Below are 27,621 nucleotides of genomic sequence, written 5' to 3'. Positions count from 1 at the left end.
TAAAAAAAGATGAGTGTGGTCACATACAGGCGTATCAGATGTGCTGTACAAATCCATACAGTAGATTTGTTCGTATGAGAGAAAACTAAAATTCTAATAATGCACATAAAGACATTTCACTATAAAAAAGGAACTTGACTTGCACCATTTTCTTCATGCAAAGAAGAAAATAATGTAAAGGAATCGATTATTATCATCTACAACACTGCTGAGAGGGCAACTTATCACAGGGTAACAGGGTAACAAAAAGAACGTATAACGCTAAATACTACTAATCACAACAGAAATTGCATTAGGCTACGTGTTTGCAGCGAAACAGGATTCGACTTTACACCACAGCTATAAAGAGGTATTTTCTAGTGTACGTATTCACCAGCGCAACTGTAACACCGAACTACGTTTAACGTACGCCTAGCAGGCACTTTTCGACAACACCGACACCAATTTGGCAAGCCACACCCTCCTGCAGATGCCGGTCGCTATTCGGACAGAGCTCGTCGGAAGCCCAGGCCTCGCCAGGCAGAAGCCCGCACCGAGGAGACGTCTCCGAGCTTTAACAGCAGCGTTGCACCACGCGGACGGTAGGCACACCGGGCCGCCGGCGCCCCGAGACCGCCTTTCCCTTGGCAGCCGGGGGTAGCCCCGGGCCGGAGTCCCCAGTCCGACATCTCCCGAGGGCAGCGGACGGTGCCGATAAACCCACGCGGCGCCGTCGCTCCCAGGAGGACGGAGGGTCCCGGTCCCGGTCCCGGTCCCGGTCCCGGTCCCGGTCCCGCGCTGCGCCGCCGGCCGGGCCCGCAGGAAGCAGCGCGCTCCCGCCGGCGGCCGCGCTCCCCGTGACGCGGCGCTGGCGGCGGCTCCGGCCCGGCCCCTCCCGGCCCGGCCGCGCCGCCGCCCTCGCTGCGCGCCCCCCCCTCACCGCCTCCTCCTCCTCCCCCCGCGCACGCGCCGCCGCCCCCCGCGCGCACGTGCGCCCGCAGGTGCACGGCGGCGCCCCCGCCCCACCCCCGCCCGGGCCCGGCGCCGCGCGCGTGTCGTTCCCCCCCTCCCCCCCCCGCCGCGTGTGGCGGGGACCCGGCGGCCGCTCCGCTCCGCTCCGGGCGGGGGAGGGGCGGCTCCTGCGCCGGTATATCGGGGCGCATCCGGCGGGCAGGGCGGGGAAGGGGCCTGTCCCTTTAAGAAGAGGCCCGGCTGCTGCGGCCGCCGCTTAGCAGGGGGGTGAAGCCGCGGCCTGCCCAGGCAGGGCCCCGCTACCGCCCCTCGTAGCCCCGGCCCGCCGTGTCCTTGCTCGGTCGCCGCGGTGGCTCACCTGGGTAGCGGGCCCGGCTTCGGCGCGGCGGCCGCGGCGGCGGGGGGCTGGGGGTGTCTCCCGGGCTCGCTCCCCCGCTCGCTCCACCCGGCCTCTCGCCCCGCGTTGCCGGGGCTGGCGCTGCCTGTCTCCTGCCGCGGGGCGCTCTCGACTCCTGCCTCGCCAAGATGGCGCCCGCGCTGCTGCTGAGGAGGAGGCGGCGGCTGCGGGCGCTGGGACGGCGGCGGCGGCCACTTTCGCTCACTGAGAGGAGAGGAGCAGGGACACGGGGAGCCATGGCGGGGGGGAGGAGAGGCGCCATGGCCAGGCCTGAACAATCGAGCCCCGCATACCTCCCCGCCGCCCCGGTCCCGCGCCACGGTCCCGCCGCCGCGCTCGCGTCGCCGCAGCCGCCGCACGCACCCCGCGCCCACACCGCGGGTGCCGTCCCCACACGCAGCCCGCGGGGGGCCCGCTCCCATCGATGCGCTCCCTCGGCCGATTGGTAGAGTCTGGCGGTGACGGAAATTGCCGAAGGGACTCGGCCGAAGCGGCCGGGTGAGCTAGCGAGTCTCGCGTGAGGCGAGGTGAGCTCTCGCGATGCCGGCGCGGGGAGGCGGATGTGTACCGGAAGTGACGCGCTCTCGCCCTTGAGCTGCCGGCAGGGCGGTGGGGCCGCGCCGTGCGGGCGAACCGGCTCTCCCGGCTCGGGGGCCGCCAGGCCCCTCGCTGCCCCAGCGGCGGGCCCGCAGCGAGGCTTCCCCTTCAAACCCCACGGAAGGCAGGAGGTGCCCGGCCCGGCCGCCCCCGCGGCTGACGGGAGGTGGAAGGGGGGCAAAGAGGGGGCACTTGGTTGGGCTACGTGCATTTTACCACATTGCCTCCGTCATGCATGAAGAATTGCATCACAGGAGCTCGGGGCAAAACAGGCCTGAGAGTTAATTGCGAGGACGCTCTGCAATGTAAACGCGGTGGAGCCATTAGCTGTCGAGCAGGGCTGTCTCCCAAAACCCACCAAGTAGCCCATTTACAGTAAATCATGAGATGAACGATTAATCCAGACCACTTACTGCCTAGAGACAGAGGTGTACTTCATGACTAAGCTCTGTGTCATCCTGGCACGTAGTGGGTACCACAATTCCTAGGAAATAAAATAAAACCATCGCTACTGCCCCAGCAAAACTACAGAGTTGACCTTAACTAGTTACAGTACTTGTATCCCTAGCTACACCCAGCAATTACACCATTGAAGAAATGTATGTGATTTTGTCACACGCTGCTACCAAGCTTAGAAAGCCGAGTGCTAGCACTGAGCAGCATGACAAGTCTTACAGATCATTTAAAAAAAAAATTTTTTTTCTCCTTTAGGAAAATTGTAATTTTCAATCTCGTGCATCAACGGGTGATGACTCCATTCTGATCTATTTATTTTCTTATGCCACTGCCAAAAGAGAATAGGGGAAAGCTGCAGCCATGTTTACCCAGGAAGGTTTTGCTACTTAAAGCAATATAGTGGCAGAGATGTAGTTACACTGTCAAGTCCCTGTCTGGAAATCCTTATTCCATTATAACACAGTTCCAGCCAGAGATTTACTTCTTGGAAGAGGCTGAGAATGCAGCTCAGTCTCTCACTGAGAAGGGTGCCTTTAGCAATTAGTTTATATCCTGCACAAAGACACTTTAGACCACTCTTCTACATCCCAGCCTTGATGCCTTCACATCCTGCTTCCTCTTCCCTCCTTCCATTATCTGATATATTGCCATTTTGTGTCTCTCTCTATTAATAGGACTGCATGGACCCAAATGATTTCAGCTGCGGAAATACAATGTAAGCGCTCTTGAGCTGTCTCCAGCTCAGAAGAGCCTGCATGTTCCACATAGTACCTCACCGATTTGTGATAATGCATCACGGCTTGGAAGAATCTTGCTCCAGATGAATGACACGAGCTCCAGTGCTGGAAAGCGGCCCAGGCCTCTGCCAGCATCTCCTAGCAGACCAAATGAAACACAGACTCAATTTCCAAGTAAAGAATTGTAAGACAAACTTGTTTCAAACCTGTTTTATTTTTCTAAAGTGAACTGAGACAAAGAAACTATACAGTTTGATTACAGAATACTGTTAAGAGTTTTTAAAAAAAAAAAAAGTAGAAAAAGTACTGACAAAGAAGAAACCTTGGAAGTTTTTCTGCCAATTCTTCTGCCACTCCCAGAAGTGAAACTATCCATAGTTTCAAAGAGACCTATTTGAATACCGCTAGTCTAGTACTCTTTGTGGAAAGAAAAAACCAACCAAACAAAAAAACCCCCAAAACCCCCCCAAAACCAACACACATTTCCCCTAACGGTATTTAAAAGAAACACGCAGATACATCATAAGCATCTAGTCACACCAATTTACATCCAAAGAAAAACAGCTCCAACGGATACTGGAAGGTACTTGCACGCAGACGTCGCGTCCCTTGCACCCTGGCTTCATTACTATTAACACATTTGCAGCCTGATGCCCGGGTTGTTCTCGGGCTGCAGCCTGGTTGGGACAGTGACCGTTACACCTCTTCCATTCTTCCCTACTTCATGCTGTTCATCAGCGTTCTCCGATACTCATAGCCTCAACTCTGAGAACAAAACCTTCCCTATACTTGAATAAGGTGTTCCCCACCCTGTCTGAAGCATTTGAATGGCAAAACATACAGTATTTTTTATGTATTTGAATACATAAATGTGTATAAATTCAGAATTTCAAAAGCAAAGAATTTCCAACAGTCCTATGCTTGCAAGTCAAATATAGTGATAGCGAAAAAAAATCTGCCAAGTCTCAGGCGTGGCCTGCATTAATTTTGTCATGTGGTGGAATAGTACTATCAATTGGAGGAGCTTTACTTTTAGTGAATACCAGCCAAAGCAAGTACACTGGAAATAAACCGGTTTTGCCTTTATATCTTATTTTGCTTGGGAGGGAATGCTATACATCTTTTAAACTAATTTAACTGCTTTTTTCCCCCCCCTTGAAACACACTTGTCTATATAGACACCACGTTAGTGTTAAACAGCGTTATCTGCACGAGTCTGATACAGTGGTGCTGACCAACAATGGTGGCGTGCAACTTTCAGCAGGAAGCTTCTTTTCTCAGTCAGCCTAAAATAACTCTGACTTGGCAGAAAAGTCCTTTTTATTAGTACGCCTCTTTGCGGTTTTTGCCAGCACAGGATCTTTTTCACTCTCCTGTGAAAGACTGTTGTATAGCTATGCCAAGAGACTTATCTGTATATAAACCAAGCCCGCATGGGTTGGCCAGGTTTTTTAATTTTTCCAAGCAAACCCTTTCTAATCTCAATGAACTTATCTTATAAGCTCCCCTGTTTACGTATCTGGATTAAAGGGAGTTTTACATACCTGCAACAAGTAACAAAAGAACCAATGCAACTTAAGACATTGGTCTGATAACAATGCAAGAAAAACAAAAGTCACTGTTTTAAAATCAAAAATAGCTCTTGAAAAAAATGGATCTCAAAAATAGACCTCGAGAAGAACAGTCAGACACAGAAGGAATTTCCTTCAAAAGAAAGACCATCATTATTTCCATTCAACAATGGGTTTACCTGTCCTTGTAAAGAAAGGAGCTTTTATTTGACACTCCTGCATGGGGAATAGCCCCTTTTTTTCATTTGGATGTCTTCAAATACCCAGTCTAAGCTCATCAAGTCACCTGTATCAGAAATTAGATTCTTACAGCCAGCCTGAGGTCGGTTTAAGGTTCTTCCACAGATTTATCACTTGATTTTGATTTTCAAGCTTTTCTTGACAAAGTACACCCTGATTGTAGAAGGTTGTGATCTGAGACATCGCTTTATTTGTGGGAAAGCAATCCCCGTCACCGCTGTAGTTTCCATCCTTCTGTGGATCATTTATCTCTTTTAATTCCACGGCTGGTCTGATCAAAAGACCATCCTCGTTCATTCTGTAGTCTTTTATTGCTTTCTCCCTTCGAAGCTTCTGGATGTCTGCCAGCTGACGCAGCTCCTCTGGCAGCTCCATGCAAGTGGGCTGATAAGGAAAAAAAAAGAAAAGAAATAGAAAAGAAATCAAAACAATACGTATGTATACACATGCTCTACTTTTGTTAGTACCAGATAAGAGCTCCCTCTGTAATTAGCCAATGGAACAGAACAATCGTCTCATTAGATTTGTGGAATGTATCAACTACCTGCTTACACAAACCCTCAGGGGAAAAAAGTCCCCCCACACTCTTTCTTTTAAAGGCAACCCACAGGGAAAAATATTAGACTTGCATTTATTGTTTACTCCTTTATTATGAAGATCTTCAAGATTTAAGTAATACTTCACATATGGGATTTAGATGTGTCCTGAGAAACCTTTTGCGCTATGAAGTTGTTGTAAACCCCCAAAAGAGGCATAACCAGTTCATGTTTGCTTGTAGGAGCTACTGCAAAGGCAGCTTTCCCGGCTTTTCATTTAAAACCATGGTATTCTATCCTATGGGTAACAAAAAAAAAAATCTTTATGTGGAAAAAGCCAACATAGTCAACAAATCAATGAAACAGCTGCTTAGGAAGTAAGTGAAAGGAGATACACTCCTTGATTTGGTCCTGAGCAGTGCATGGGACACTGTTCAAAATACCACATTTGAGGAACTGCTCCTTAACAAGGACTGCAATGCTCACCACCTTTGTAGGAACAATTAAAAAAAATCCAATTGCATTCAGCTGTATTACACAATTAAGGAAGCTTGATTAAAAAGTAGTAAGAGGCAGCCAAGCAAATTCAATCCTAGCAGGCAGCATGGAGACAACTTCAAGACAACATACAAGCAGCATAGAGTAAACGTTACCTAAAGCAAAAGATCACAGAAAGAGTGAAAGGAAATTGGCAGGACTACAGATTAGGGGAATGGAGACTATGAAGTAAGCATCCTTCAGGAAAGCAAAGCCTCATCCAAGTGAAGAAAATGATACGGATGAAGTTACAGAAAAAACAAAGGGCAGGCCAGAATAATTTCATTAATATTTAACAAAAATATAACAGAACTAATAAAAAAAATTCTTTAAACATGAGAGGAGCACAAAATGTCAACCATGCTGCAGGGCCAAGCGATGATCAGAATATAAAAGCAGCATGGTAAAAACACAGCATTTTTTCTTTTCCACATTCAGCATTAAAAAAAGTGGAGATTCCCATATCGAAAATATTCATAATGTACCCAGAATCCACTTCAGTCCCAAAATACTTAATACTGATACTTGAAATACAAACAGCATGGTGGATTTCATTCAAAATTCCTGAACGGTGGAAGATGAAAAAGCTGAACTAGTAACTATCGTATCTTGCTTAAAACCTGCCTTGATACCCAGGGATTGAAAGATGGTAAATGTTTAAAGAAGGTCCCGGGAAAGATACATGAAGCGACATGCTGGTAAGTCAGATGTCTGTATGAGCATACTGGTAGAAACAGTAAGAACAGAATGCGTGGATATACAGATGTGATGCACTGGAAAAGTTACCAGGGCTTTTGTAAAAGGAAGCCATGCCTCACAAAACCTACGTCTAGAAGTTTGCACAGATCCACAGGAAGGCTAAATAATTCAGACAGGATTACAGAAAAAAGCAGAGCAAGCACTTACTTGAAAACGCCCCACCTTCAGTTCTGTTTAAGCAGAATTTACATCCAGCTTCCTAACTGCTACAGTATCCTACAGTGACAGGTGATATGCGCCCCAAACCACTTAAAGCCAAGTTGTACGAAAATTCAGGCTGTATGTTCGTAATGATTAATACGCATTGTGTGCAGTCCCAACTCACCTGCCAATTAGGAAAACTTCTGGCTCAGGTAGGATTATATTATATTTAGATAGAGAACAGAGTTTATGCCATCATGTGTCATGAACACGTTATCTGGTATTATTACTGCACTGCACCTTACCTACTGCAGCCTTACCTGCATATTTTGTATTAATATTATGCATATTATAGCGCATTGGGAAATCAACTCTGCTGCACAGGGGTGCGCAACTCCCCTACGGTACCAGAGCTCTGCTTGTGAACTATCACCACTTAGACAAGAAAGCACTGCACTCCTAGGAGAACATTTACTTCTTTACACTGATGGGTTCCCAGGCTGTGTTTGCTTCTTTGAATCTCAATCCTAAACACCAGAATGCAGCTGCATTTCCAAGTACGTAACAACACACAATATGAATCCACAAGAAGAGTTAGAAATGTAGCACATATAGCTCCCTTCCTAGCTCTTTTCTAGTGACAGAGCTGCAGAGGCACAGAAACCCATTTGACTTGATATCTGCATCCACAAGAAGAACAATTACTCCTGGCAGTTACGCTGAAAATGCAGGAAACTGCAGAGACCTTCAGGGTGGGAAGTTTGTGTCGAGTTCTCCCCTTAGCAGCAACGAAGACTACCAGTTTGAGAAAGATGCTGGAGAGGGAAGCTGAGGGTTTTGATAATGAAGCGCTGGGGATCAAAGGTTACTGTTTTGCATCTGGTTTGTGGGTAAAAAGTCAGTTGCTTGGGAGGGAATGTCCACTATTCAGAAGACTCAACTACTACTTGCAGGTGATGACACAAAAAACCACAGGAAGTGTCAACATAAATTTTCAAAACTGTCAGGATCAATGAGATATTTTTATTTCCTTTTTTCTTTTTTCTTCATTTTCCTCTTCATTCTCTTCTCCCAGTACTACATCAACAAGGGTGTTGCATTATCACTTTTGGCTGCTGTGGACCACTGGCAATACTTTACTGTTGCTTGCAACTGCTAGGATGCATGACACCCATCTTTTCCGCAACCCTTTCCTGAAGAAAGCTCTAATCCCTGGAGTTGCATCCTGCCATCTTGACAGCACGTCTCCCATCCGGCGTACCAGCTCACGGGCCAGCTCCTCAGTACATCTTCTGTTACTGCTGAAACACCTTTCAAATGACAAAAGAATGTGTTTGGCTGTCCAGAAGCAAGGTGGAAGTCTTGCTGGAAGGGCTGCCCACTGGCTGACCGTAAGGACTCTGTTTCTTTGCCATTTCCAGCAAAACCTCTGAAAGATCAAGGGGAAGAAAAGATGGCTGAAACCTCAGGTGAAACTAGGACTACCACCAGTGACTGCTGCAATTGCTCACGAGAATTATGACATCCGAGTCAAAGAGACTCAAACATACTATTTGCACAAAATACGTAACTGCTGCTTGCTCTGCTCTTACCAGTTTATTGCTGTGAAAGCAATAAACTCTCATTAATCTCCATTTCTACCAGCTTATGCATGGCCTCTGACAACCTAGGACTTTGTTCCCATCAAATTATTTATGAAAACTTGTCTTAAGTAAAGGGAAAGTACAAACTTCTGTCAAAATAAGCTGGAACAAAACAAAACCCCCACCAGTCAAAAAACAATGCAAAATTAGACACAGGTACATGCAATTATACATAAGTCTGACTTCAAGCACTCCTGAGTATGCTGAAGGCCACAAGGATGATCTGACCCTAGTAGGAGCTGTGCATTTAGCCAGAAAGTGATTCTTGTATTCTGCATATATAAAAAAAAATATATATATATATATAAAAATATATATAAAATGGGGGCCTGTTACAGCATACAGAAACTTCTCACTGAGGAACAAGAGATGCATGTGGAAAACTGGCTGCAGAGGCTGGGCATACAGAGCCCAAGGAAGGGTGGTGACAATTGCATTCATTAGCCTTATTCACACTCATCTTTCCTCAACTCTGAGTGGATGCAGTGATCTAAGGGCAAGTGAACAGGCTTGGCTTTTACTCCATGATTATGCATATTCACTTTTCCTTGCTGCTATTTCCAAGAGGAGAAAAAACAAGGCCTGGTCCAGATCTGCTCCCCGAGGCTGAACCCCCTGATTCAACAAGAGAGGGAGAGAGTAGGTAACTACCCCAGTAGTCATTATTCAGTATTATTGGTCATTACTCAGCATTATTCAATTCACAGGCAACCTCAGACTGGAAGGCCAGAGCATCTTTTTCACCGAGTATATCCTGATCCTATTATTACACACAAAAGCTGTTGGCATGATGAACTTCTGGATGTGGCAGTGACCCAGGAAAGGAAGATGCTACCGTGCTAGTCCAAGCTGAAGTTCAATGTTGTAAACCCTGATGCAGGAGCTGAGACTCAACATGTGACAGCTGGAGATGAGAAGAAATGTGGCTATGTATTCCATCCAGCTTCAGTACTTCATTTTTAATGAAGTCTCATGTTTGAAACTGCGTCTGTATCTGTGTATTTGTTTTCCAAGTATAGTTTCCATGGGAGTGTCGTAAGTTTGGGGGAATGGGAGAAGGAAAACAAAGCATTCTTCTGCGTGACAGGGTGTCACTCAATAAGATCAGAGGAAACACGAGCAGGCCAGGGAAGCATGGCTGTATTCATTGCTCTAGTCAGGTGCGACATACTCAAACACCTTTTAGCCCAGAGGCACAATAGAGAAGGCATGTCTACATAACTAATTTTCCCTTTGTCAAAAGGCTGAAGACCTGGTGGTTCTGTTCAGAAACCACAATCCTCGAACTAAAACAGAACAGAGAAGGGCCCAGAAGAGGATTCCTTACCTGGAGCAATGGAAGTCAGTCAGTTTTTCCAGATCTGGTCATCTTCTCCAAGTGCCTGTAAATTAAAGAGGCCGTGGTAACTTGGAAACTCTCTTGCCTACTGGCTTTCACTCCCACAACTTTCAAGTAAAGGCTTGATGTACCACAGATGGTTCCTGTTCACTCAGGAATTACATCCACCTTCCAATTTAAAAGCTGAAGTAGTGCACGATAACTTTATGGCCCTGGAGCATTTATTGCCTTTGGCTTTGTTGCAGTCCTGCTTCAGCAACAGAGGCCTCCCTTCCAGTTCTCCAGCATGGAGAGAGCATAGTAGATAACATATTTCAGGTTTCCAAAATGTCTCCCTGGCATGGGTATTTACTTCAGAATCCAAAGAGATCCATTACTTCTGCTGAAGTAGCGTTGGAACTGCACCAGATCACGTCTGGAGAACGCAGGCTTCAAGCATAGGGACTCTAGTGTTGCAGTTGTTGGAGACTGGCTCCGAGATGAAGTCAAGCTCATTGTACCAGACTGCTGTTCACCAAGGGTCCAAAGTGGAGCACAAGTGTAAATTGTAACTGGTCAGTGTAAAAAGTAGGTAGTCCAGTAAAAGCATTTTCCAGGTAACTTTCAACTGTAGCTCCATAAAGTGCACAGAAGGCATAATACAGACCTTAGTGATAGATAAACTTTACTTCTAACTATCCATGAAAAAGCACTAGAATAAATATAAATAAGTATCTTGACCATTACTTCATTCTGAGAATCTGATCTGAATAAAGACTTTTTGATTCAGGGAATTAATGCAGACTTAGCCTTAGAAAACCTAGAAGTTGCACAAACATAGCTTTTTTTTTTTTCCTCTCCTTAAACCAGATTTAGCTGAACTCATCAACTTGCAAAGGATTCCCTTAACGTTAACTTTGTTTACTTACTCAGTGAAGAAGGTGAAGTAACAGACCAGATTTAACTAAACCAAACTCCATATTTGGAGTTTAAATATGTATCACAAGCAGATTTTAAATAACGGAGAAGAAACTTGCATTTGTGTGATCTTCTCGCAAGATATAGAAACAACAGAAAATGATTAAGAGTGAAATGATGGTGAAAATGGCTACTTTTACTATCCATATTACAAGATTTCTAAAGCAACTGCAAGAAGTATGATTGTCAGATGTGATATTAAATAGATCTTCAAAACACCATTTAAAATGCTCAGGATCAGATTAATTCCTTGGCTAGTCTTAGGGAATAAATGGATTTACAAAAGGATTGGCTTCAGCAACCTGTACACCACTTCAAAAAAATTCTACAAACAAATAGCCCAATGCAAAACAGAATCTGTACTCTTTTCACTTTAACAGACTGTTCTTTTCCCTTGTGTCATGCCTACTTTTGCATGCATTTCACATTGGAAATTCAGATGTCAAGCTAATTTTTTTCCATGAACTATGAACAACCTTCTTTTTTTGGCAGCTCTCCTCTAAAAAGAAGAGGTTTTCAGATATGATCTCTTCTTTCGTCTGTGAAGCAACTATGACCGCTTGTGGTTATCTAAACTAATCTCCTCCTAAATCCTCAATAATGGGATTTACTGCTCTGAGCCCTGAAGTAATTCCCAAAGGATTCAAGTCTGTGCTTGACTGCTTTGTTAAACCAGGGCAAAGAAAAAGACAATTTCTTCCATGAAGATAGACCTGCATTCTCTTTTCCTAACAAATATTTCAAGACATTTACAACTGCAAAAATGAGGTGGTAACAGGATTTAATCATGTTAGTTCAGTCTCTTTGTGATGAATGAGGATGTTTGACCATTAACTTTTCACCCGAATTTAATACCAGCAATATCTTACATAGTTATTACAAGCCCTCCTAAGATTACTTCGTTGAAAAGACAGAAAAAGACCACACTGATACCACTGCTTGTTTGGTTTACACGGACCTGTTCTTTCCATTACTGCAGGAAGTCAAGCTCCTGAACCAAAAATCTCATTTCCCCCCCAAACCCCCCGCTTTAAAAATTAACAAGCAATTACAGAAGTGTTCACCATACAAGAGCCACTCTAAGGTATCTGGGCATGCAATACTACTGGTTCCATGTCACCAAAGATGGAAAGTGTTACTTGACTTGATTTTTTTTTTTTAGATAACACAGGTGAGAATAAATTAGGAAGACAAGATAACTTAGAGATGCTTTTACAGAAATAAAAATCTTTGGCCAACAAGAGACAACACTTCTCAGAAAACAGCTAGTATATGCAAAACAGCTTAACAGTAAAGATGACAGAATAGGAGAAAAATAGAACAAGATTTGGGGACTAAATGCTTTTGCCAAAACAAAGCAACTCTGGCAGCTCCAGAAACCAACACTTCACAACTGCCTGTCCCTCTTCATGCCCTCGCACGTACACAGCCCCTATTGAGCACAGAGGTTCTCAGTCTCAGATTAGAGTGAACAGAAGGCACACGTGCCTGTGCCCGTGCCTTAACGGCTGCAGCTCACCATCCACAATACTAACCTGAGGTGGATTTGTTCTAATGGACTAACATGAAAGGCAGCTAGAAATCGCTTCTGCTGCTGCACACAGGAAACAAGGTATGTGGCATAAAGTAGGGTGTACAGTTGCAGAAAAGGAAACTGCTGTAGCTAAGACCTCCAGAATTTATCCATCAGAGCCTTAGATCAAATCACTAACCAGAGAAACAAGCAAAGACATACCTACCTTTGTGCTCCCAAGGCGATCTCCAGACCCAGTCCGAAAAGCATTTAAATAATCATGTACTGCAGCTGTTAGGTCAGACATCAAATTATCCATTAGAGATGAGTGGAGCAGCAGAAGGCACTTAGCCTTCAGAGCAAGTGCTTCAAGCAGAGAAGCTGGAAAGGGTCTCAAGAACCATATGTCAGGATTCTCCTGTGTATCCCAATGCAAATTAAAACAGTTATTTAAGTAGCAAAAATTGTAACAAAGCTTTTAATCACATTCTTCTGCAGTTTACAACATATCTCCTGATGCTGATCTCTATTTTCAGTGCTATTGAATGCTTGCAGCTTCTAAGACCATCTGTGTAGAAGCCTGTGGATGTTAGAGAAGAGGGAGGGATTGCTTCTTTAAGAAAAAAAAAACCCAAACCAAAAACCAACGCACACCTATTCCACCACTTAATACTAGGTTCTCTCTCACCCATCTCTGAAACTAGGTTGGATTCCTAAGAGCTGAGCTGAAGATCTAAAGGGAAAAAACCCCCTCCCATTAAGGCAGATGGGGAAGCAGCTGGGGACAGTAACATCTTCAGCCATCACAACTGGAACCAGAAGAACATGAAAATAAGCCCCAGTTAAGCAGCATGATCATGATACCCTGAGCAAAACTGTCAGTACAGAGTGGCTTACACTCATATACTTACTACATACATATTACACAGTCATTTTCCACTTCTAGTCTTCAGACCTTTGTTTGCTAAACTAAGGAAGGCATGTTGTCATTTGGCTTAGATTTGCCATACAGAATTTTCTAAATTGAAATTTTGAGAGACACTATTAGAATTCCAAAACTTATATAAAAATAAAGATGTGTTCAAATTAGAGGTTTCACTGAGTAGCCATTATAGCAATATCAAGTAACATTTAATCCAGGCTTTTGAAAAAGATTTTAAGTCTATGAACAGGCAGTGCAAAACCACTCAGATTTACTCAGGAAGTTACAAGACCAGTATGAAGGGAGAAAAAAAAAAAAACCACTGGCAGGAAAGAGATTGTTCCTATTCAGTAAAGAAATTCTGCCTATATAGTGAGGTCTCATTAAGTATCTAGTTCCCATATTTAATAGCTTCTTTGGAAGTCCTCCCATCCGTGTCCCCCCCAAAAAAAAAACAAGGTCAGGCGATTAAAAACCCAGCAAAAAGATGCCATAACTGGCACTAGCGTATTTATATACTATTTGTTTAACTAATTTGATATCCTTCTATGATAAAATCACCCACCTAGTGGATGAAGGGAAGGCAGTGGATGTAGTTTTTCTGGATTTTCAGTAAGGCTTTTGATACTGTCCCTCACAGCATCCTTCTGGACAAGTTGTCCAACTGCGGGATGAGCGGGTTTACAGTGCGCTGGGTGAAGGACTGGCCAAAGGGCAGAGCTCAAAGGGTTGTAGTGAAGGGGGCTACATCTGGCTGGCAACCGGTCACCAGCGGTGTTCCTCAGGGTTCAATTCTAGGGTCAGATCTGTTCAATACATTTATCAACAATCTGGATGCAGGAGCTGAATGCACCATTAGCAAATTTGCTGATGATACCAAACTGGGAGGTGCTGTTGACTCTCTTGAGGGACAAGAGGCCTTGCAGAGGGATCTAGGCAGACTGGAGCATTGGGCTATGATTAATGGGATGAAATTTAACAAGTCCAAATGCCGGTTTCTGCACCTAAGACGGAGTAACGATGTGCACAAGTATAAATTGGGAGAGGAGTGGCTGGAGAGCAGCCCTGCAGGAAGGGATCTGGGGGTGCTGGTCGACAGCCGGCTCAATACGAGTCAGCAGCGTGCCCTGGCAGCCAAGAGGGCAAACCGCATCAAACAGCATAACCAGCCGGTCAAAAGAGGGGATTATCCCGCTGTATTCAGCGTTGGTGCGGCCTCACCTTGAACACTGTCTGCAGTTCTGGGCCCCACAATTTAAGAAGGAAGTGAAGGTCCTTGAATGCATCCAGAGGAGGGCAACAAAGCTGGTGAAAGGGCTGGAAGGAATGAGGAGCGGCTAAGACTTTGGGCTTGTCTAGTTTGGAGAAAAGGAGGCTGAGGGGCAACCTCATGGCTCTCTACAGCTTCCTGAGGAGGGGAAGGGGAGAGGGAGGTGCTGATCTCTTCTCCCTGGGATCCAGTGATAGGACATTGGGAATGGCGCAAAGCTGCGCCAGGGAAGGGTTAGACTGGGCATTAGGAAGCATTTTTTTACTGAGAGGGTGGTCAAACACTGGAACAGGCTTCCTAGAGAGGTGGTTGATGCCCCAAGCCTGTCAGTGTTTAAGAGGCATTTGGACAACGCCCTTAATAACATACTTTAACTTGGTCAGCCCTGAATTGGTCAGGCGGTTGGACTAGATGATCATTGTAGGTCCCTTCCAACAGAAACAGACTATTCTGTTCTATTCTATTTATCAAGCTTATGTTCCCCAAATCTTAGGACCTCCTGGCCCATTAAGTTTTCCCTTGCTTGTCCCCATCTGAAAGATTAACAAAACCAAGGACAATAGAGAATAATGATTTGGCAAATGCTGCTGAACTGCACAAGCAAGACAAAAATCGCTACTCATTTTTTCATTTGAATAGTGCTGGCAATAAAAGTTCCCTCTTTCCCTCAGGAAAAGGGATTGACTCAGGATTCATTTTAACCAACTTGTTCTGTTGGAATTAGGTTTCAGAATTAGTAAGAAATATATTAAGATATCCGGAACATTTTTTACCTGAGTAATATATATCCTCTATTGTACAAGCTTTTTGGTTCTTCAAAACCTCAATTTCAAATGAGCCATTAGGAAATACCAGCATAAGCACTGATGCCAACTAAAGCTTGCATCTGTCTCCCAAGTCAGTGTTATAAAATGTCCTTAACTGCAGGCAATTTGACCACCGCATAGTACCATGCTCTTAAAAACTGACGGAAACATCTAAAGATGGGCAAAGCACAGCTCACAATTGAGTCTTCAGAAGGTGCGTCACTGAATCACTCACTGAAGCTATCTGCTGCCTGCGCTTCATGATGGCATCCCATTTGGAAGGTATCTTCAAGTGCTGCATCAAACACTCCTGTAACGTGCAGACACGGTGCGGAAGGAAGCCGCCTGTTACCATTGAGAACTGCATAGCATCAGCAACCTGTGATGGAAGGGATCAATATGCCATGACCAGCGTCTGTTACCCAAGGCAAAGAATGTGGAGGTTTGACAGTGGGGATGAAGTAAAGTACACTGCAAACAAATTAATCCTCATTTTGACTGCATATAGTTGCAGAGCTAGTAATCTGACTCCTTAAAGCTGTTAAGTTACACAAAAGGGTAAATTAGGTTTTAAGAATGACTTATAAGTTATATGATGTATTAGTCAAACGTTCCTTCTAGTCCAGTACTCTTGTCTCCAGACAGCAGGTGTTCAGGAGCAGTATCAGAAGAGAGTAAACATACAGGGATACTTCCCCAGGATACCTATGGTTTTGCCTTTTATCTACAACCTGAAATAGTGATGCAATGTAAGGAAAACATGATGAAAGAATATGTAAGTTGTCAAAAACCTTTTGCCTAAAACCTGATTTTGCCAGTAAGACTTGTCTTTGACAGCATACAGAGCCAGAAGGGAAGCAGACAACAGCCTCCAGCAGCGACTGCATGGCATGGTGTTTGCTTGTTTCTCATCCTGGTTTCATCCCTTTTACCCTTTTGCAGTAAGAGCAGGAACAGCTCTGACTCTTGTCCCTAACCAGGGAACACAAAGATGAGTGCGACTATTGCAACAGGTGCAGAGAGAAGACAATGGAAAAGGGAAGCCTGGAAGGGAGTCCACTCACCAGGGGAATGGAGAATCAAAAATAAAAAGCGTGCAACCACACTCAAAATCTGAGACTGAGCTATCTGTCATTAGAACAACCTACCCTTCAGACCTCCTCTGCTACTCAGAAGCCCAGATTCCTACTCTGGTCCCCTGAAATCCCCACTGACCTCTCATAGCCCTCTTCTCCTTCCTACTCTCTCCTGAGAAACCTTGAGCCAACACTCAACACAAGCATCCACAATCCCACCAACAAAAGATGAGCTTTCAGGGCAGCCCAGTTTTACTGCAAGGGTTACAACTGAAGCCACTGTTCAAGCTGTTCTACCACACGGTGCCCACGTGCTACCAGAGCTTGGCAGCACCACCTCAGCCCCTGCAATAGTGACCACAGAATTGTAACTGATCTCTTCTGGCCTCTTATAGTGAGCGTAAATTGCAAGACCAAACCACCATTTCTAACTTATCTATAAAGTCTTGGGGGGGGGGGGGGGGGGGCGGAATCTCTTCCTGTCCAATAGCAAAGGCAAACAAGCTGGTATGATTTATTAATAACTAAAGCTGCCTCTAAGGCATCATCTAAATAGCTAACTGCTGCCTTCTCTGGGAGAGAAGCCGTGTATTCGCTAAGGCTACCAGAAGAAAGTGCTAAGCCAATCCATTTACTGAATTTCCAAGGAATAAAAGATTGTATGAAGGTATTATGAAGAAGATGCAAAAATGCAAAACATTAGAGCACCACAAGCAGAACAAGCAGTCTTGTACTAAGGAAAGAAATGTGAAACCTCCTATGCTCTGTAATAGGACAGAGAATCTAGGACTGCCTATATTTCTGCTAGGCTGACTACATCGCTGCCGTCCAGAGAAGACTACAAGCATCACCTGAAGAGTGGCAGGAAATATACCTGGAGAAACAAACTGCAACAATTCAAACTGATGAGCTCACTGAACAGAAGAAAATGGAGAAGACACAGATGAAGCTGACCTTCACTGGATTGTTAGCACAAATCACCAGAGGAAGTTGGTTCCTCAGTAAAGAGGAAGTTTCCATCACTCATTACTGAACAGTCCTTTGTATTGTATTTCTGACCACTAAAACTTCTCTGGCTTTCGCTCTCAGTGGCCAAATGCAGATGAAGAGGAACCTCAGGAAAGACCTTCTCAAGCAACTTTACTCAAAGTCAAAACAAAGATGATGTTCAAATCTATGGAAATATATTCCATTCTTCTAGATGGTTAGAGAGAGAGTTTCTAGTAAAAAAATTCAATGTTTTCCAAACAAGGAGAGAAAAGACTTAAGTATTTAAACAAAAATGAAAGCATCTTTGCAATCAATATTCATAAAAAGTCTAATCTGAATGAACAAGGTTATAGAATAAACTTGCCCACAATGAAAACAATGTTTTAGCTTTCACTGTGAAAATCTTTGTCCAAAGTCATTGAACGCTAATGGCTTGGATTCAAGGGCAGAAAAACTACAACACGCTAAAGAGTAGTAGTGTATGTGCATCGATCTCTGGAACCAGACAGCAACAGTGACTTCTTCACCTGTACGTTTTATGATTAAACCTTGCATGGATCTCTGTCTTATGAAAAGTCTCAAGCTGTCAAATTTTCTTTATTCTTTCAGCACACACGTCTAGGAAGAGCTGTATTATTTCTTTTGGTAGTACACAGATATGCAACCAACAACATTTTACAACAGGCAGGGATTTCAGAGCATGAGAATGCCTAGCCTCATGAGGCAGCATAGCGGTGTCCCAGAAGGCAATTTTAGGGATGTAAGCACTGACAACAGCCAGTTGCCTGCACTATGCAGCTTTTTAGGCTGCTAAGCTCACCGGGGGAAGACAGTCAGTGAACATCAGAAACCTTTCACTGCCATCCTCTATACGTTGTGTTAATTGTATTAGGTTACTTATTGCAAGGAATAAACAGTTGCAGCAACTGGCCAAAACCAGGGATAAATAACACTTTTTAAATTATGCAGGCAGGATCCCATCTAACCCAGAGTTCTTAATTCCATTGCTGTGTTTTTTAAGCAGAGTCTCTTTTGTGCACACAGCCTGTTCCAATTTTAACAACACTGAGAAACTGTCTAAGAAGTGCGTCACAAAAAGCATCTATGAAAGTTTGCTCAGAGGTATCTCCCAGTTATGTGCTCCAGTAGTACAGAGTAGAAGACAAGACAGCTTAATTCCACAATATCAGGTGGAATTCCACAATGCAGGGTAGCCAAAACCAGACTACTTCACTAGCTTACTTACATTAGAAGTAGGATTCAGGGCAAAGAATCAGAGTAATTGAATTTAAGCCTAGAGATTTATCAGTGCAAGAAAAGCATGCATGTCAGCTTATACCAAGACAACAGAACAACGAGTGCAATTCTGCGTACCTCAGACCCTAGGGTGGATAGTTCTGGTTAGTTATTTCCACTGTATCAGTTACATGTTCTAGCCAGTACAGTTGGGACCACTGGTGGGAATTTTCACCCCTACCTTTTTCATGCAGTCAAGACTTAACACTGACACTGACTGTTATTTGACTTGTAATGGAATAACATAATTTTTAGGGGCAAAAGGCCAAACTAAGATCAGAAAGGGACTGAGAGAAACCTCTGCTGTATAAAGGCTACTACGTAGCCCAGATTAGGGCTTTGAAGAGTTACTATAGGCAATCATATCTATGACATGAAAAGTCAGTATATAGCCAAGGACAAGTCATACATAACTATGCATAACATATCCATGCCCATTATGAAAGATCACAGCCATTATGTCATCTTCTTCTCTCTTGAAAGGCTCTAATTCTCCTGTTAGTCACGTAACATTAACTACCACAACTACCATGGCCAGCACCAGCAGAAAGATTTTTGTGGTAACCTGGCCTGTTCTCCCACTTCCACCAGTGCTTTTATTAGCAGGTGCTTCCCAGTGCTGGATACCTGTAGCCTGAATCTGTTTCTACACTGCCCCTTTGAAAGGGGCAGAAAGAGTAACATCGCATATAAGGCAGAAGCCAGGCTAGCTCCTGTTTAAGTCACAGTAGCCTCAGGTTGTGCCAAGTTTGATCAAGACCAATTAATGCATCTTAAAAAAAAACGACATTAAACTTGCTGCTAGTATTAGATATTAACTACCTTTTAAAATGGGTCTACACAAGACTTTAAATAACACTATCAGCCTTGCCTACTGGTTCTTTTTAGCTAGAAAAAACCCGCTACATTTACATGGTTCAACAACTGTCACATTCTAGTAATGTTAAACCTTCTCCAAAAGAATGGCCCTGAACAACGCTGAAGTTTCTCTTTTTGAAACTTTTGTTCCCAACCAGAATATTCGAAGGGTACCTGTGTATCAAAGACATTGAAGAGAAGGACACCGTACTGGTGAAAGAGGCAGTCCGAGATCCAGCGGCAGTCATGCATGACCTGAAGCAAGAAAGAGCTGTCAGACAAATTTGTGTCCAACTGCAACTTTTTTGGTGCAGCTAGATCATTATATACGTATATGACCTCTGCCGCTACAAACATCCTCACACACCCTGCACCCTTACCTTCAAGATGTTTTTATCTTCCAGCACCATTTGTAATCCATTTTTGAAAGCCTGAGGTCCCAGAAGGAAGACATCAAACAGAAAAATACGGCTTTTTGTTGCTATCTACAACAAATTCAGTTGCAAAGAAAATGAGTGAGGGACGGAAGAACAAAGGATTTGAAAGTAGGAGAGAGTGCACTGTTGTCCACAAGCTATAATCTCCTATATACAGGCTTATGTTGGGGAGAGTAGGTGTAGTTTCCTTAATGCTAATCCATAAACAAGTCTTGTTTTTTCAGAGATGCTCAGAGGCTCTCACAATAATTAGAAAGAATGACCCAGTAGTCTACTATACACAGTTAAATACAGCATTTTGAGACATACCAAGAGCAAACCCTATGCACAGTACTTAAAATAAACTCCTACACCTATTATGGTGACATTTTTAAAGAACCACTTCCAACAAAATTCTTGTGCCCATGACGACATTCCTTTCATTGTCAAAGACCACTACCAAAGAAATAAAGGACATCGTTTTCCATCCTAGCATTTCAAACAGGATATAAAATTTAGGTTTTGCCTATGTTCAAATTCATAATGGTTTAACAAAAGCTGTTATTTGAAAGCAATTTAGCCACACCAAAGCAAACATTTTGTGGACACTTACTTCTGCATAAACGAGTTAAGTTTGAAGCATGAACTCCCACACAAGTTTTTGCTCTGGATAAACTCACTCACTTTTAAACCGATTTAAAAATAAACTAAGACGATTTTGAGCTAACATATTAAGCTTTTCTCCTTTCTGCCTCTTCCTTTTCAGATGTTGATAATACCACAGCTAATTAAGATACTGTATCATCTTTAGATGGATTTTACTCCTTCAATTATATAGGCATTGTGATCAGGTCTTGCAGTTTTTCAATAGGTAACAGCTGTACTAGTGTAATACCTCTACCTGTATACAAGTATATAAAGATGGCAAACCAAATATGTCACATTGTTATATACAAATGTATATATTACACACAAGTTAAGTAATTATTATATTGCCTTATAATGGCATAATTCTTTCCATAACAGGTCTTTTATGAAATACCTGATCTGTCTTGAAGAACATCATATCCCTTACTAAAAGAGTTACGTGAGTAAGTCTTAAACACAGGCTAATCGCCAAATGTTTCTCAGTTATGCCTCTGTTTAGTGGTACATTTTGGGAAATGTCTGCCTCTTACCTCAAGCCATGAGAGTTTTCCATGACGACACAAATTAACACCTTCTCCTGCTATACTGACAACACACTGCTGTTTTAAGTGCAGCACCTAATGAAAAAAAAAAAGGCATAAAATAAATAGTGGCAGAGAATGATAGGCAGAGGGACAAATAGTAAACTGCGATTTTTCTGGTCGTGATCGATATTTAAAAACATAAATACAGATCAAAACCACAATGAATCTCAGATATATAGTGATCCAAGAGAAACAGACACAGTATCAATCCAGTTACAGATAGACATCTGGGAATTCCACAACTAGAAACATCAGTGATAGATTTAGCAGAGATTATGGGTAACTAAAGAATATACACTCCCCCGATCTCCTCCCAAGAAATTCTCCTAAGTAGGTTTTAGGAACTTCCTTAAGATCACATAAAGAAGATGTTCCTTTCAGTTAAAAAGGAGAACTCGTTTTCTAAGGTATAAAAGAAAAACCTGTTACTCTCACAGACATGAAAAATTTTTAGACAATTAAGATAAACAACCTGTGGTGCGCATGTAACACGAGTAGAAGGCATAAAAGAAAGAAAAAAGCCAGCATCTTTTTCAAGCAACAGTTAGATTCCTCTAAGCAGGGAAATCTCTTCCTGTGGCGAAGAGCTTTTTCCTCTGTATGTGCATTTACCATAATAAGAGCTCAAATCGCAACTGATGTTACTGCAAGACAAAATGGCACGGAGGACCTAGAGTATTGCTGGTCTAATTCAGGATCTAAAAAATGCTATTAAATTTAATAATAAATCCATTATTGTCTCCGAGTGCTGACACAAAGCCTTTCTACCAAGTCCGCTTATGTTGTTATACATGATTTAAGAGAAAAAGGTCCAGGCACGTCTGGAGTTCCAAATACATGTAAAAGCAACACTATCAATTCCCTCTCCAAATGCCAACAAATCCTCATGTTGTTCCCTTCCTAAACAAAATAATTGTTCAGTAAATAGTAATACTGACCCTTCACCTCAGTTATGGGCAATACAGAATCTGAAAACAGCAACCAACACACACTGATGCAGATTCACATCCACCTACTGCAAACTCACATGCACTGCACTCTTTCCCTGCGTGTATGCACACTTTAAATATACTTTGATGCCACCAGAGATACCATTTCTACTTGACTTAAAGAAGCCAGTTACTACCTATTACTCAAATTTCAGTATCGTCTGCAAAAGTGATTTCCAGCATAAGACGTCATGAAGCAGCGCTCACAATCCTGCCACCTAATGGATCTACCAACAATTAGAACGGAACAGGCTTAGAAGTCATACACGCTGCGTAAGAGCTTTCATTAGTACTTACTGCTGGGCCAAATTTCTGCTGGAAACAATCAACAACTGTGTACTCCACATTCTCCTTCTCTAAAAGGAGGAAAAAGAAAAAATCATTTGACGCTCACTCTGCTTGAATAAACTTTGCACAAGGTGTGTATTTTAGTTGTATAATCACTCTACTTTTCTGGTTTAGCTGTTCAGTTCTTCCCTCTACTTCCTGAACGCACCCAGACAGACTACTGAACTGTCTGATTCAGATGCGTACAATCTAGAGCATGAGCCAAAATTCTGGGTTTTGACATAAAAACTGGCTGTTTAAAAGTGAGTTGCAGCGTTAATTTTTGTCATTACGATGCATAGAGGAAACAAAAAGGTTTCAGTTTAAAAAGTTACATCCATTAAAAAAAAGCACCCTAATTCCCAGGGTTGTCCAGGGGAGGAAAAAGATTGTAACAAAGACAAAACTAACAGACAGTGTCGCCACAGAACATGGACAACTAAGTGATCAAGGGGGCAAAGAGAATTTAAGCCAGATTTTAATATTTTTTTAACACCTGCTTAACAATGGCTAACGAACAGGTAAAGAAGGGTTCTCTTAAAGATTCTCCCTTCTCTTTAGGTAAGATGCAAATGTTAATAATATGCATCCATGACAACACAAGGACAATCTTCTAAACTCTAAAACAATAGTCAATTGAAAGATCACAAGAACAAATTTTTAAACGCTCTCCCAGATCACATCAACCTCATTTTCTCCCCCAGTACCCAGGTAAATGCAGCGAACCTTCCTTTAGCCTATACAGGTCTTGCACTCTTGTCACGGCTCTACGAGAGCAGAACGAGCTGATCACATTTTGGATCTGTACCTGTGTACATGTATACAACAGGAACCACACAACCAAATCAACGCAAGCATGTGACAGCCAGCACAGACCCAAAAAGCAATAGTCTTATTGAGTTTGGAGTTATCTATCACGCCACATACATTTCAGGAACAAGTATAAGATCAAAACAATCACCAGAGAGGAATGCTTACTGGCTGAAGCACTTTGATTTCTCCAAAAGATCAATTGTGCTGCTCAGCCATTTTTACAATTTTTAAGAGCTACAGTATAAACATTCTGGAAAGCAGATGAGTTTCCTTCTGATGTTGTGAACGTATCTACAGGCAAAGAGCATGTCTGCAGGTAACGAACCCTGTACCTATCTCTCTGTGACCATTGTTCTTTCAGAATACATCCTGTTCTGATGCAGGCAAACCAAGACATCACAGCCTCTGGGAAAGATGTTGTCTGACAAAGACAAACTAACTACATTGCTTGATTGCTAATATCCACATTACCTGAGAGGGAGTATTTTAAACTATTTGAGGCTCTGAGCTGGCTCTCTAGGGAAACGCAAGGAGAACTCCATGGGCCACAATCTGCTGGTCCTGTGTCTGCTTGCTTGTTCTCTTCAACAGCTGAAGTGCACCTGCATGAGCAAGGCAGCCATACGTAGCACAGAAGTCAAAACATTACACATTCCACCAGCACGGACATTTTAATAAAGAAAATTATTTCATCCAACGCCATCTACCTGTGTCCAGACAATGAACTGCTGCATGTGAAGCAACTTCCCAATCCAATGTGCCTGGTTCTTAAAGATCTTGAAGCTACCCAACAATAAGCTTATTTTGCACAAAAGGGCCTTTATTTCAAATAAAATTTCACATTTATTCTGAAAGTAAAAGGTGAAAGCAGAACCTGAACTGCAAAGGTCAGCAATGGTTTCAAGGGAAGAAAAAGTTCAAAGTACAAAGAATGAAGTACCTGACCTGAGCCCAAGAACCACGCAATTTAAATATCTGTAAGTCTTTACACTGAATCAATATTTGATCCATTAGTTAGTTACTGTAATTGGAGAGCGATTTTACAAGTTCACCAATATGTAAAAGTTATAGTCACTGAAACTTTACTGTAATCAAATGGAAGTTATTAAATCATATAAAATGGTAGCATCTCAGGATCAAAAAAAAAAATTGAGTTAGTAAACATTCATCTGACTAAAAGATGTCACACATAAGATGCTTAATTTCTACGACAAGACAGTCTGAGGTCAAGAATACTTCACTGGGAAATATGACTTATTAGTATAAATTTCCTTATATTGATATAAAACCATTCCATTATGATTATAGAGCTCCAATCGTGTACCTCTCCCTTTCAATAGAATAAAACATAAAAAACCCCTTTCTGATCAGCCTTTAGATGTAGTTGAAGAATCTTGTATCTAAAATTGCATATTTAAAGGATTAACACAGGAATCTGCTACCGAGGTGAGCATATTGAAGTATGTGAGAACGTAGGCTTATTTAACAGGAATAAAGAAGACAAGACAGCAGCAAGCAAGATGACTACTGCTAATCACAATTCTATGTGCTTTTAAACTATATTTTAAGGACTATTCAATAGACACCACTTAATTCCTACTTCTCTTAAGAGGAAGAATAAATTATTCAAATGTGGTCTTGTGAGAAGACTCAAAGCAAAGCCATCTAGGAGCATGGGTCTGCAGGAGTTCGAAATATATTTTTACCAGCTTCCCAAAGTCACATTTATATATGTTTTGAGAGCTTCTATATAAACCTAACCTTCCCCGTGCAATTATCCTGGAACTGTTCCACCACAGAAGAAATGCTCATGGGAAATGCTCCCTGAAACCACAAGCTGACAAGGATACAAACCAAGCAAATTCTTCTACCTAGGAACACTACTGGGAAGGAAAAAAAAAAAGAAAAAAGAAAAAAGCAAGAGAGAGAAATTGTAAGCAATAGCTTGAAAGAACCTTTTACACAGTGGAGGTCTTCCACTCACCACCTTGTTCACCTCTTTAGAGCAGAGAAATACAATCTTGGCACAGCTGAGTCTGAACATCATTATTATACTAAATATAAATGATGGCTCCCCTAGCAAGCACATCCCACCCCTTCTCCTACCGTGAAAGGAAGGAAACATTTCAACGTACTCAGAGAGCATTGCTGTTCCCTTCCCTGAATCTGGTTCATCCAGCAATTCCACTGCAATAGAAACAAACAATTTATACTCTAGTGCTGACAAGCAATGTTTTGACACGTGTTATCTCCCCAAAAAAAAGAGAACCATAACCAACACTAACCGCCATAGGATGCGGCCATACATGCAAAAAAAATAAATTGAACTCAAAGTATAGTTTAAATAATTTTAAATTCACTCTGATGTACAAATCTACATAAAATAACTTACATTGGTAGCCTAGATAAGGTGTATTTCAGAACTCCAGCATTTAAACAAGACTTATGGCTTAGCATCCCACCAAAAACAAAGTCAGTATTGAACTACAACTAATTACTTTACAGAGTATTACATATACAATAAAGCAGGTACAAAGAAAAAGGCAGAATAGAGTCAGTTAATCGCTTGATAAGTCCAGTAGCTGCCTTCTAGCTATCTCCCCCTCACCATTTTGCTCCTTGCCCCCAAAGCAAAGCAGATGCCAATAGAAAAGCCCAGGACCTTTATACACTAAAAATGTTTTTCTTAAATAATCCCATATTCTTATCACTAGTGAATCACAGAAAGAGGCTCAGATAAACAGACCATTTAATAGAGATGCTATTGCCTGTGCGAGTAAAAGCAAAACCAAGTTAACTAAAACTTTAAGCAATTTAACTGCCTAGCAGAGTCCGTTAGTGAAAGTCTTGCACATATAAGAACATACACAATGAACGTAACTTGCCTTCAGGACATAAACAGGGGGCACGCTTATCTCAACTGATTACCTTTGGAGTGGTTACTTTTATTAGTGGTCTTATTGGACTTTATTCGTTATTTAACTAATAAGCTTTAATGCAGTAGAGTCACAAGACCTTCACAAAGTGAGGAATTATTATTATTTCACTGATAGATAATTGGGAAAGAAAAGTTACGTGATTTATACAACATTCTAATTCCTACTTATTTTAAAAGATGTGCAACTGAAGAATTCAGTAGAGTGACCAAAAAATGGATTTAAAATGCTGAACTAAGAGTGCGCATGATCCCTGCGCCCCAAAATGCAGTAAGAAAAGCCTCACCATTGACTATTTCACGTCCAAAAAACATCTTTACTCCTGGAGTGCTTCTGCCAGTTTCCAAGTTCTTCACTGAAATGAGGGAGGGGAAAAAAATACAGACATACATCAAGTTCCACTGTTTGGGGTAAAAGCTTCTTAATTTGCAGAATAAAGCAAGGACCGGGTAGTACTATCAACTACCAAAAAAAAAAAAAAATCAACAAATGGGTTATTTTAAGTGACAGCTCTTTCATTCCACAGGAGCGGGTTCCATAAGGTGACGAGTAGGACACAACTCAGGGCCGCTACACCTACACACTCTCACAGCTGAGAGCACAGGCAGGTGCTGCTAACTTCTACTTTAAGTGCATGTTTTATTCATCCCAGTGCCCGTTTTGGCTCCCGGGAAGACCCCACGGGAGCTCCGCGGGGCGCAGCGGGCACGCTCGGCGTGGGAGGCTGCCCACGCCACCTGTGACACTGCGCCCACCGCGGAGCCAGGCGCCCCTCCCTCAGCGACCAGGCTGGCAGCGCCGAGCCCGCCTGCAGCCTCCCCCCCCCCCCCCCCCCCCACACGCTGAGGCGGCGCAGGGCGCTCTGAGGGCCGGCGGGGCGCGGCCCTGCCCGCCGCCGCGGCGGGCCCCGACCTGTCCGCAGGAGGAGGCTCCGGTCGGGGTTGACGTGCTGCAGCACCCCCTGGAAGACGCCGCATTTTAAGGTGACTTTAACGGTTTTCTCCAGAAGGGCACCGAAGCGCTCGCCGCTGAGGGCCATGCGGTAGCCCGGGGGGCAGGCGGCGGGGACGGGGCTCCCCCAGCGGGACACCTGCGGCACACAGCACCGGCGCGGCTGCGGCGGGACGCCGAGGCCCCGCCCACGCCCCGGGGGCGGGACCATCAGAGCCCACACCCAATCACGGCGGGGAAGCTTTCTGTGGGGACGCTACAGGCAGAGGGCAGCAACAGCCGCCCCGCCTCGGCCTCCGCTCTAATAGCCGCCGGGGATGACGCCTGCGCCGTGGCGGGGCGTGCTGTGCGCATGCGCGCGGGTG

The 27,621-nt window shown here is 43.4% G+C and overlaps 2 protein-coding genes and 1 long non-coding RNA gene across 5 annotated transcripts in view; 1 reads left to right on the top strand and 2 right to left on the bottom strand.

The window, feature by feature from the left end:
• INO80 (INO80 complex ATPase subunit) overlaps positions 1 to 1,814 on the bottom strand; it is a 69,010-nt gene extending 67,196 nt beyond the window's left edge. The window contains exon 1 of the mRNA XM_075152158.1: positions 1,310 to 1,814. The gene's annotated coding sequence lies outside the window, so the exon portion shown is untranslated. The remainder of the gene's footprint in view (positions 1 to 1,309) is intronic.
• LOC142083079 (uncharacterized) lies at positions 310 to 3,332 on the top strand. Its single transcript, XR_012673954.1, has 2 exons — positions 310 to 581; positions 3,076 to 3,332. It is a non-coding gene; the product is annotated as an uncharacterized LOC142083079 (long non-coding RNA).
• Positions 3,195 to 27,436, bottom strand: EXD1 (exonuclease 3'-5' domain containing 1). 3 transcript variants are annotated; one of them, XM_075152160.1, is made up of 12 exons: positions 27,218 to 27,436; positions 26,592 to 26,660; positions 25,505 to 25,556; positions 23,841 to 23,971; positions 22,527 to 22,585; positions 21,187 to 21,273; positions 19,973 to 20,077; positions 19,767 to 19,847; positions 15,608 to 15,751; positions 12,601 to 12,792; positions 5,020 to 5,333; positions 3,195 to 3,276 (listed from the first exon to the last, which is right to left on the bottom strand). In XM_075152160.1, exons 1-12 carry the CDS (start codon positions 27,342 to 27,344, stop codon positions 3,195 to 3,197), a joined length of 1,443 nt encoding a protein of 480 aa, XP_075008261.1. In that variant the 5' UTR covers positions 27,345 to 27,436. The 3 variants fall into 3 exon arrangements, with proteins under 3 accessions (XP_075008261.1, XP_075008262.1, XP_075008263.1); XM_075152161.1 differs by having other exon boundaries at positions 19,973 to 20,023; XM_075152162.1 differs by lacking the exon at positions 19,973 to 20,077.
• Positions 27,437 to 27,621: the final 185 nt, after the last annotated feature.

Source organism: Calonectris borealis, chromosome 5 (genome assembly GCF_964195595.1).
Source record: "Calonectris borealis chromosome 5, bCalBor7.hap1.2, whole genome shotgun sequence".
NCBI lineage: Eukaryota > Metazoa > Chordata > Aves > Procellariiformes > Procellariidae > Calonectris > Calonectris borealis.
Note: the sequence above shows the minus strand (reverse complement) of the source record. Positions and strands in the feature narration are given on the sequence as shown.